This window comes from Hipposideros armiger, unplaced genomic scaffold (genome assembly GCF_001890085.2).
Source record: "Hipposideros armiger isolate ML-2016 unplaced genomic scaffold, ASM189008v1 scaffold_444, whole genome shotgun sequence".
In the NCBI taxonomy this organism is placed as follows: domain Eukaryota; kingdom Metazoa; phylum Chordata; class Mammalia; order Chiroptera; family Hipposideridae; genus Hipposideros; species Hipposideros armiger.
The window spans coordinates 434,376-446,328 of NW_017731794.1; the positions used below are offsets into that span (position 1 = coordinate 434,376).

Below are 11,953 nucleotides of genomic sequence, written 5' to 3' on the forward strand. Positions count from 1 at the left end.
TGTATTTTTCATCTCAGATATTGGAATTTCATCTCTAGAAGTTTGATTTGTGCATACACACACACACAGACACACACACACAGACACACAGATATATACACGTGTAACTGTTATAATACCAATAACTATCTTCCCTATGCTATACTTTACATCCCATGACCATATATATATATATGTATATACATATATATATATATATATACACATATATATATATTTTTTTTTAATTATAGTTGACATTCCATATTATTCTACTTCAGCTTCAAGTGTACAGTGCCGTGGTCAGGCATTTACACAGTCTATGAAGTGATCCCCCTGATAAGTCCGGCACCCATCTGGCATCCTACATAGTCTTTACAACATTATTGATTGTATTCCTCATACTGTATTTCACATCCCCATGACTATTTTGTAACTAACAATTTGTACTTTTTAATTCCTTCACCTTCTCCTCATCTCCCAACTCCCCTCACATCTAGCAACCATCAGTTTTTTCTCTGTATCTATGAGTCTCTTTCTTTTTGTTTGCTCATTTATCCTGTTCTTTAGATTCCACATATAAGTGAGATCACATGGTATTTGTCTTTCTCAGTCTGACTTATTTCACTTAACATAATACCCTCTAGGTCCATCCATGTTGTTGTAAATGGTAAGAGTTCACTCTTTTTTATGGCAGAGTAATACTCCATTGTATAAATGTACCACAATTTCTTTATCCAGTTGTCTATTGATGGGCATTTCGCTTGTTTCCATATCTTGGCTATTGTGAAGCACTGCAATAAACATAGGGGTGCATATATTTTTTTGAATTAGTGTTTTGGATTTCATTGGATACCCAGGAGTGGAATTGCTGGGTCATAAGGTAGTTCTATGAGCACTAAGGTAGTTTTTGGAGGAGCCTCCATACTGGTTTCCATAGTGGCTGAACTCATTTGCAATCCCACCAACGATGCACAAGGGTTCCCTTTCTCCACAGCCTCACCAACACTTGTTGTTTGTACTTTGTTTGATAGTGATATAATCACTTCTACTTTTTTGCTTAATATTAGTCTGGTAAATCTTTATCCTTTTATTTTTTTCCCCTGTTAATCTATTTCTGTCTTTATATTTCAGTGGGTTTCTTGTGGGTAGCATTGTTGCATTTCCTTTTTAAATCTATTACAACCTTTAACTTGGTATGTTTAGATCATTTACATTTAATACGATTGTTAATATGGTCTGGTTTAAATATACCATTTTGCTATTTGTTTCCAAATTTGTCCTATCTATTCGTGGTTCCTTTTGTCCTCCTGTTTTACTTTCTCTTGGATTAAGTATTTTTATGATTCCATTTTATCTCTGTTACAGGTTTTTTAACTAGCTTATTGTTCTGTTATTTTAGTGTTTGCTTTAGAGTTTATAGCATACATCTTTAACTTACTACATTCTATATGTGATTTATATTTCACATATAGTGTAAAAATCTTATGACAGTAAACTTACATTTGTTCCCTCCCAGTCATTGTGTTATTTTTTTTAACTTATGTTATAAACCCCACAATACATCATGATCATTTATCTTTTCAAGAGTTTTAAATAATAAGAAAAAGTCTTTTGTATCTACTCATGTAGTTACTATTTCCGGTGGTCTTCATTCTTTTGTATAAATCAGATTTCCATTTAATATCATTTGTCTTCTGCCTGAAAGTCTTCCTTTAACTTTTCTTGTAATGAAATCCTGCTATTGATGAATTCTTTCACCTTTTTTTACTTGTGAAAGTTTATTTTGCTTTTCTTCAAAAAAGATGTTTTTTCTTGGTATAGATTTGTAAGTTGACATTTTTTCTTTTAGTATTTAATGATGTTATTCCAGTGTCTTGTAGTTTGCATTTCTTGTGATGAGAGTCTTCTATCATTCTTATTCTTTATTCCTCAGTATGTAATTTGTCTTATTTCTTCTCGATGCTTTTTATATTTGTCCCCTAAGCCTTGGTTTTAGTAAATTTGATTATGATGAAAGTTTGTGTTATTTATTTCATGTTTATTTTGCTTGGGTTTTGTTGAGCTTCTCCGAAGTATTAGTGTGTGTGTGTGTGTGTGTGTGTGTGTGTGTGTGTGTGTGTATATATATATATATATATATATATATTTTTTTTTTTTTTTAGCTTTTTAGCTTTTTAGCTTTTTTCTGTCTTCCTTTCTAGAAGTTCAGTATGGATCTTTTTAATGTTTTCCTTATCTCTGATTATCATTGTTACTCTTGTCTCTAGCTTGTTGAACATATGAAATTCAGTTGTAATGACAGTTATAAATGTCCCTATCTACTAATTATATCAACTCTATCATTTTGGAGTTGATTTTAGTTGGTTCCGTCCATTCCCCTCCCCCCCGCCCCCGCCCCGCTCTGTATCATAAGTTAAATTCTCCAACTTTTATACATGCTTGGTAATTTTTGTTTGGAGGCCAGTGAATTTTACTTTGATGGGCACTGCATAATTTTGTGTTTCTATAAATATTCTTGATCTTTGTTCTGAGACATGGTTCACTTGTAAAATAACTTGACCCTTTTAAATCTTTCTGTTAAGTTTTGTTAGGTGGAACCAGGACAATGTTTAGTCTATGGCTAATTTGTCCCCCTTTACTGACTCCAAAACCTTTCTGAGTAATCTACTTGATGCCTTGTGAAATATAAGACTTCCTTTTCTGGCTGGTAGAAATAGGGACTAGTTCTGACCCTGTGCAAACTCTAAGTATTGCTCCCTCTACTCCTTTTGGGTGGTCTTTTTTCTAGACTACAGTAATTTCCTCACCCATGTGATGATCAACGTTCAGCTTAAGCCTCTAAGGGGCTCTTTATAGTTCTCATGAATTCTCTCTTTGTGTCGTTTTCTACTCTTCAGTACTTTGCCATGCCAGCACTAGCCACTTTTGCCTCCCTGGACTTCCAGTTCTTTCACCTCTGCTCAGAGACACCACCAGTTCCACCTGGTTTTCCTTCCCTGCATTGAAGGGGATAGAGTGTATATATTTTCATGTGGACATTCAGTTTTCCAGTTTTGTTTACTTAAGAGACTTGCACCTCCCCTCCCCCATTAGATTGCTTTGGCACTTTGTTAAACACCAACTGGCTGTAAGTTACAGGTCTGCTTCTGAGTTCTCTACTCTATTTAGCCATGCTTTAAAATATTGGTTCCCTATTGGTGGTCATTTTGGCTGTACAAACTGAATATTACCTGCTAATTTGCAGGCACTTGCTTTCATGGAACTGGTACAGAAAAATTTATATTGATGAATATTTATTTACCACTGAAAATTTATGACTTATACCCCATAATATTTGAGGTTGTTTACTGTCTATTATTACTAGGTACCTATGTGCTAAATGTATTATTAACATTCTAAAGACTTAGACTTCAATAGATAATATTCTATTTTTTGTTTTCCTAAACTTTATTTTTAAGTTTTACCCCAAATTATTATTGTAAAAAGGAAAATGTCAGTTGCCTACTTAAGATATATATGATAAAATCAAACAAAATTTTTTAGAAATACTTTTCTTTACTTTTAATACATAAATGAATTTATTTTAGTTTTGTATTGTATTCTCTTCAATTAAATTTATAGAAAAAATAATAATTTATATTTCATCTTTTTTGTATTCCTCTAGATTATTGCTCAATTGTTAGGTTTTTTGTTTTTCTTTTTTCATTTTTCTCAAATAAAAATTTTATAGAAATATAATTCATGTTTATTTTCTATTTTCTTTTTTTCTTTACGATTTTTTATTGGGAAATTGGGGGAGGGTTACAGTGTTGGGGAGTTGGGGAAGGGGACCAGCCAAGTTGTTGCCCTTCAGTCTTCGTTGTGGAGGGCGCCAGTCGCCATCTGGCTTCCCATCGGCAGCTCGTGGCCTCTAAGCTCTAGGTGTTGTGTTCAGTCTTAGTTGCGGGTGGGCATAGTCCACCATTGAATAGGCAATCTTGTTGTTACACCAGCTGAGCCGTCCTGCCACCTGTTGGCAGCTCAGTGGCAGCTCAGCTCAGGCGCAGCGTCACTGGCCCATGTGGGAATCGAACTGGTGGCCCTGTTGCTCAGAGCTTGCATTCTTAAGCCAACGCTTAACCAGCTGCTCCACTTGGCTGATTCATTTTTTCTATTTTCATATTCCCTAAAACTATAGTTTAATTCCTAAGTATTTAAAAAGGCAATTATAGATATTTTTATTACTAATATTAGTTTTAAATATTAATTATAATATTAGCATCTGTTCTATTACTTATTCCTTGAAAGTCTTTTTTTAAGCATTAGCAGCATCATCATCATTAACATCATCATCATCATACAGCCCTTTGTGATATAACTTTTTTTTCTCATGAAGCATTCAATTGGATAAAATACCTTAAATCTGCTTTATAATGCAATATTATTGTTATGTCATTGAAAATTATTTTTTATATCTTATAGAACATACAGTGGGGGAGGTTATTAAATTAGATCCTGGAGGATCTCCAAGAAGAGTTTGGGGAAAAAGCCCTACAGATTCTGTTCTAAAGATACTTGGAGAAGCTGAGCTACAACTTCAGACAGAACTGTTGGAAAACACAACCATTAGAAGTGGTAAGCAGAAACTATACTTTTCCCCCCTATACTAGAAGTAATATTAAAAATGAAATTGGACTTTTAAGATGTGTCTGTCTTAAATGAATTATTTGTAACAGATTAATTTTTGTTAAAATAATTTTCCAGTTAGATGGAGATTGATTTTATTTTCTGGGTACCTGTTTCAAATGGTATTCTTCAGTTTTGATCTGATATAACCTGGATGGGAAATATAAAAAAAGGAGGGCCGGCCGAGTGGCGCCATGGTTAAGAGCTGGCTTGGGACGCCAGAGGGCCCAGGTTCGGATCCCACATATGAGGGCCAGTGACACTGCCCTCTACAGCTAAGATGCTGAACAACAGCTCAACCTGGAGCTGGGCTGCCGTGAGTCGCCGGCGACAGCGTAGGCTGCAGCTTCTGCTGCAGTGGGTTGCCATGGGCTACCGTGTATAGCCAGCAGCCAGCGTGAGCGGCCAGCAGCCGCAGTGAGCGGCCGTCCAGAAGCCGGCGACTGATCTGCCTCGCCCGGGAAGAGCGCAATGATGGTGCCAACTTGGGCCAGTGAAGCAATGTCCTCCACAACTAGACTGAAGAACAAAATGACAGCAACTTGTCTGTTCCCCTTCCCCGATTCCCCAACACTGTTCCCATCCCCCCAATTCCCCAATAAAAAAAAATCTTTAAAAAAAAACCCAAAACTACCACCTTCAAAAAATAATAATAATAAAAAATAAAAATAAAAGGAAATGTGTATGAGAGAGCTGGAAAAGTAAAATAGGCAGAATGATGTTTTACATGAATAAAGATATAGGAGCATTACATTGAGGTGAATGGTATATGTTTTAATGTAAATTCAGTAATTAGATTGACTAAAAGACTAAAAGATAACTTTAGTAAGTACGACAGACATTAACGTAGGATTGCGGAGGACCAGTTATTGTGAAGAAAACATTTATGACCCATGAGTGTTGTGGCTCTTGGTATTATAGCTATGCATTAAAAAGTGCATGTATAAAGCAAATGTTTTCAGATTTAACAGCTTATTCAAATGAAGAGGAAGTTGAATATAGTATTTTTTTATGTTGTGTCTAGGCACAGATATGTGTGTATTTTGTAGTCTAAAGGTCCTGCATATACTTGTTCCCATTAGAACTATGACTTTAAAAACATCAGATTCTGATTTCTCTTATGTAAATTTTTTATTGCTTAAATATGTTATTTGGTGTATGGCATTACTTAGGCAGTGTGAAAGCAGGGCTTTCCTTCTCTGTATTAAAATTGGAACTGAGAAGTAATTTATTGTATGATTTATCTTTTTTTTGTATAATAATTGTTTGCCAGCTATTTATCGAACACTTAGTAGCTGTGTGTGTACTGTTACGTGTTAGGTGGTAAAGCAACAAAAAGTTAAAGATTGTCCTTGCTCTCAGAGGACAGACAAATGAAAACAAATAAGTGATAATATTGCATGAAGAGGGAAAGAATAAAATTATGCACAAAGCTACAAGGTACTGCAGAGATGTTTAGGTAGTTAACTTTATTTTAGATAGGTAAAGTCTTCCCAGAGTTGTCATCTGCCCTCTTAATATTTTTCCTAAATACATTTACTTAGATGAATATGCTCTGTGCTGGGATTTTAAGACAAAAAAAAAATCACAGTTCTTACCATCAAGGCTATCACATGTGTCAGAGTCTGTGTTAGAAGTGCTGTGTGTGACATGCCATGGAGCCACAGTTGAGGAGGCTTTATGTTGTCAATACTATACAGTTTCATTAAGGATAATGTGGTCCTTTGGGGTCAGCGAAAGCCACAGAGAGCAAGTGATTTTGAGCTAGGCCAAAGATAAAAGAGCTCATAGGGGTGGTAAGGGAGAGAATGAAATTTCAGGCAATATGCAGTTCCATATATGCAAAGACACAAAGAGTATTTAATGTGTATGTGGGCTTAGCTACACGTTGTGGACAGGGAATGGGCTTTGGTTCCAATTCTGGTTCCATCACTTGCCCGGAAACCATGGGCAAGTTCCTTTGACTTTGCCATTCAGTTTCTCCATGTGTAGAATGGAAATAGAATTATCAAGGATTGTTTTGTGGATTAAAGGACAAACATAAAGGAATGGCAATGTTCTTTAGTCTTCCCATCCTTACCGTATTTCCCCATGTATAAGATGCACCTTTTTTCCGAAAAATTTGGGGTCTAAAAACTGAATGTGTCTTATACAGTGGTTGTAGATCTTTTTTTTTTTAAAGATTTTTATTGGGGAATTGGGGGGATGGGAACAGCGCTGGGGAATTGGGGAAGGGGAACAGACAAGATGCTGTCCTTTTGTTCTTCAATCTAGTTGTAGAGGACGTTGCTTCACTGGCCCAAGTTGGCACCATCATTGCGCTCTTCCCGGGCGAGGCAGATCAGTCGCCGGCTTCTGGACGGCCGCTCATGGTGGCTGCTGGCTACACACGGTAGCCCATGGCAATCCACTGCCACAGGGGCTGCAGCCTACGCCGTGGCCGGCAACTCACCGCAGCCCAGCTCCAGGTTGAGCTGTTGTTCAGCATCTTAGCTGTAGAGGGCAGTGTCACTGGCCCTCATGTGGGATCCAAACCGGGGCCCTCTGGCGTCCCAAGCCAGTTCTTAACCACCGCGCCACTCGTCCGGCCCTGGTTGTAGATCTTTGTCAAGTCATTTAAGAAGTGTAGCATTTCAAATGCCATAGATGGAACTGAGGACGAAGCAATTTATGAAGACAGTGATTCGTCAGACACAGATGAGGACAAGCTAATGGTTGGGAGTTTTGACAGTGATGAGGAGTTGTATGAATTTTATGATGAATAAAACTTGAGTTCAATAACTTTATGTAATACTTTTTTTTTCAAATTTCGGGCCCCAAAATTAAGGTGTGTCTTATACATGGGGGCGTCTTATACATGGGGGAAATATGGTACATCAGTGTCTCTTCTGTCATTTTGATTGTCTTAAGCTCTTTTTATAATAAATTCCTTAGGAAGGACTCATGTGAACAGCATGACCAGGGATTTTGCATATTCATAACAGTTTGTCTGAAGACTTTATTCTTAAGGTCATTTTGGCTGAATATGAATTTGTTGCTTACATTTCCTTGAATGTCTGTAACTCCATTGTATTCTGGCATACAGCATAATGGTCAGGAAGTCTGATGACAATCTTATTTCCTTTTTCTTATAAATGACTTGGTCTTTTTATTTGGATACTCAAAGAATATCTTTCTTTATCCTTAAAGTCTAATCATTTTCTTAAAATATATTTTGGTGTTCAGTTTATTTTTCTAGTACGTGTTGGGTTTTTTTATTATTTTAATAGACTTTGTTATAAAGTAGTTTTGGGTTCATGGCAAAATTGAGCTGAAAGTACAGTTTCCACATACTCCTTCCTTTCATGTAAGCAGAACTCCCCAACCATCAACACCCCCCCCCCACCCCCAAGAGTGGCGCGTTTGTTACAATCGATGAACCAATATTGGCACATTATTATCACCCAAAATTCATAATTTACATTAGGGTTCACTCTTGCTGTTGCACTTTCTGTGGATTTATATTATGACATGTATCCATCCACCTTATATATCATACAGAATAGTTTACTGCCCAAAAAACCCCCTTTCCTATGTTCTACCTATTTATCCCTTACTCCCCCAGACTCCTAGCAACCACTGATCTTTACACTGTCTCCATGGTTTTGCTTTTGGCAGAATGTCATATAGTTGGAGTCATACAGTACATAGCCTTCTCAGACTGGCTTCTTTCACATAGCAATATGCATTTAAGGTTCCCCTGTGTCTTTTCTCATAGCTTAATAACTTGTTTCTTTTTAGTACTGAATAATAACATATTGTATGGATGTACCACAGTTTGTTTATATAGGGTATACATCTATTGAAGGACATCTTGGTTGCTTCCAAATTTTGGCAATTACAAGTAAAGCTGCTGTAAACATCTGTGTGCAGGTGTTTTTGTGGACATAGGATTTCACTTCATTTGACTGAATATTAAGGAATGAGATTGCTAGATCATGTGGTAAGAGTGTGTTTAGTTTTATAAGAAACTGCCAAATTGTCTAACAAAGTGGCTGTACCATTTTGCATTCCCTTCAGAAATGAATGAGTTCCTGTTGCTCCACATCCGCAAAAGCACTTGGTGGTGTCAGTGTTTTGAATTTTAGCTATCGTAATATTGGGTTGTCAGAAAAGTCATGATGTATTTTTTCTATGTTTTTCATTGCAAAAATGGAACCCAATAGTTGTGTGATGGTATCTCAGTGTTTTGATTTGCAGTTCCCTAAAGCACATGATGTGGAGCGTCTTTTCATATGCTTATTTGCCATCGGCATATCTTTTTTGGTGAGGTGTGTGTTCAGATATTTTGCTCATTTTTTAATTGGGTTGTTTTCTTACTGTTGAGTTTTAAGAGTTCTTTGTGTATTTCGGTTAACAGTCCTTCATGTGTTTGTCTTTTGGAAATAATTTCTCCCGATCTGTGGCTTATCTTCTCATTTTCTTGACAGTGTCTTTCACAGAATAAAATTTTTAATTTATTCTCTTTTTAACATCATGCCTTTGGTGTTCTATCTAAAAAGTTCTTGCCAAACCCAAGGCCTTCTGGATTTTCTCCTGTAGTATCTTCTAGGTGTTTTATAATTTTGAGTTTAGCATTTAGGTCTGTGATCAATTTTGAGTTAATTTTTGTAAAGTGTATAGGGTCTGTTTCTCGATACTTTTTTGTTTTGTTTTTTTTTGTCCATGGATGTCCAGTTGTTCCAGCACCACTTTTGGGAAAGACTGCTTTTTCCATTGAATTGCATTTGCTCCTTTGTTAAAAATCAGTTGACTATACTTATGTGGTGTATTTCTGAGCCCTATTCTGTTCCATTGATCTATTTATTTGTTCCAATACCACACTGTCTTGATTACTGTAGCTTTTAGTAAATCGTGAAGTTGTGTAGTATCAGTACTCTGCCTTTGTTCTCCTTTAATACTGTGTTGGCTATTCTGGGTCTCTTGCCTCTTCACATAAACTTTAGAATCAGTGTGTCAAAATAGCTTGCTTGGATTTTGATTGGGATTGTGTTGAATCCATAGATCAAATTGGGAAGAACTAGCATCTTGACAATATTGAATCTTCCTAGCCATGAACATGGAATATCTCTCCACTTAGTTGTTCTTTCATATTTTTCGTCAGTTTTGTAGTTTTCCTCATTGTGATATGTGTGTGTGTATGTGTGTGTGTGTTTTAATATGTGGATGCCAGATCCTGTCCCGCCACCCCACCCCCATCCCCACTCCAGTCCCCTGTTTTAGGAAAGTGTTCTTGAGTTATAGTTTTCTGTTTTTTTCTTTAAGTCTACTTCAGGGACTTCTATGTGTATTTTGGATCTTTTTTTGCCTTTGTTCTCTATCTGTCCTTTGTCTTGAATCCTTTTTGTCGCTTTTTTCAAATTAATTTTTTTCTCCTGCTCACCTTCCGTGTCTCTTAAGACACTTGTGTGTTTTGTTTATAATATGTGTGTTTGTTCTACAATCTTTATTTCTAAGATTTTTTTTCTAGCCGTTTCTGAGCTCTGTCAGCTGCTTCATTCTGATTATTTTCTCGTTGTTATTTACATTGTTCTCTTATATCATGTTCTTCGTTTTTCTAGTTGATTTTTAAATGGTAGGTTACTAATTTTAATTTGTTTTGTGGGTTTTCTTGATCTATTGCCTTGGTTCTCAACCAAGGGTGGTTTTACCCAGAGGAACTCGGCATTGTCTGAAGACACTTTTGGTTCTTCACCTGGGAAGGGTACTAGGAGTACCGTGGATAGAGGCCGGAGAAGCTGGTAAATCTTCTCCGATGCGTGCTGTAATGAGCGCTTCCCAAAACAAAGCATTACCTGAGCCAGTAGGGCCAAAATTGGGAAACCACAGTCTAGGGAGGATCATTCTACTTCTGTTTTTTTCTTATAATGACTTAGTATAGAATTCAGTGATCATCCTGTTATGTTACTTATTTGCATGTGAAATTGGATTTGCTAAACTTTTAAGAGGGAAAAGTGAGTTAAAACAGCTTTTCTAACTTCAGAACTTAGAGCTTTCTCTTTTCTTAATTACAAGAAGTTTTTAAAATTATGGCCTTGTAGTTTCTGAGCTCTTCTGTTTCTGCTCCTTTCACCCACTTTTCTCTTTCCTTTGTTTCTGTTATTTCTGCATAGATTAATTTGGATTTTCCTTCCAGCAGTTTCTCCTCAATGTGGTGCTTTGTTCTAGAAGGAAACTTCAGTTGGTTAGTTTTGAGAATTCTAGGGCCTGGAGTACCATAACCCTTTGCTATTAACCCCTTCAGTTACTTGCAGATTGGAATGTGTAAAAACAATTCCCATTGCTGCTGTTCTTCTGAATGGGCCCATCTGCTTGTTTGTGAATATCTGCTGGCTATTATGGGATTCTCCTGACCTGGAGCCTTTCAGTTGCCCTGTTTACCTCTGCTTTTCTTGTGCACAGAAGCTATCACTACCTGAGTCTGGAGATTGTCAGTGATTTTTCCCCCATTCGCATGTGTTTCAGGGTTTGTGAGGATACTTGGACACCTAGATTTGGTTTAGATGTTAGTCATGGGTATTTGCTTTTGCTATCCTGATTTTGTGTTTTTTAGAGGAACTCAGGGAGAATTTTTTTATAAAACAAAACTGTTTTCTTCGCTGTCTTCCTAGAATCACTTCATTTGTCCTTAAATATTTGATCCATTGATGTTGCTGTATAATTTTTTTCTCACATCTTACTATTTTCTTCCTTTCTAAATGTATAAAGAACCCCTCCACCCATTGCCAGGGAAAATAATTTATGAGACATGGTTGTCTATAATTTTCCTTTTTTGTAAGGTACTTATAGCATTTTGATATCAAGGTTTTGCTGGCCTTATAAAACAAGTTGGGAAATATTATCTTTTTTCCTGTTTTCTGGAAAAGTTGTGAAAGATTAATATTATGTTTTCCTTCAGTATTTGGAAGAATTTGTCTATGAAGCCATTTGCACTTCTAGTTTTCTCTGCGAAGATTTAAATTATGGATTCAATTGCATTTCAGTTCCTTTTGGATCTTTAGATTATTTGCAAGTATTTTACATTTAATTTTGTAACATTTTGGTGTTTTTCTAGTTATCTTTCTGTTATTGCTTTCAAATGTTATTGTATTGTAGTCACAGAACATCATACTGTGCACAATTTCAGTCCTTTAAAATTTTTGAGACTTGCTTTATTGCCCAATTTATGGTCTGGTAAATGTTTCATATTCACTTGAAAAGAATGCATATTTCGTAGTTATTGGTTGTAGTTGTATATATATATATATATATATATATATATATATAT

The 11,953-nt window shown here is 36.2% G+C and overlaps 1 protein-coding gene across 1 annotated transcript in view; it reads left to right on the plus strand.

Moving 5' to 3' along the window:
* Positions 1 to 11,953, plus strand: part of NEK1 (NIMA related kinase 1) — a 143,336-nt gene that overhangs the window by 95,337 nt on the left and 36,046 nt on the right. Inside the window, exon 26 of the mRNA XM_019665497.1 lies at positions 4,444 to 4,596. Coding sequence (XP_019521042.1) covers positions 4,444 to 4,596 — 153 coding nt within the window. The remainder of the gene's footprint in view (positions 1 to 4,443; positions 4,597 to 11,953) is intronic.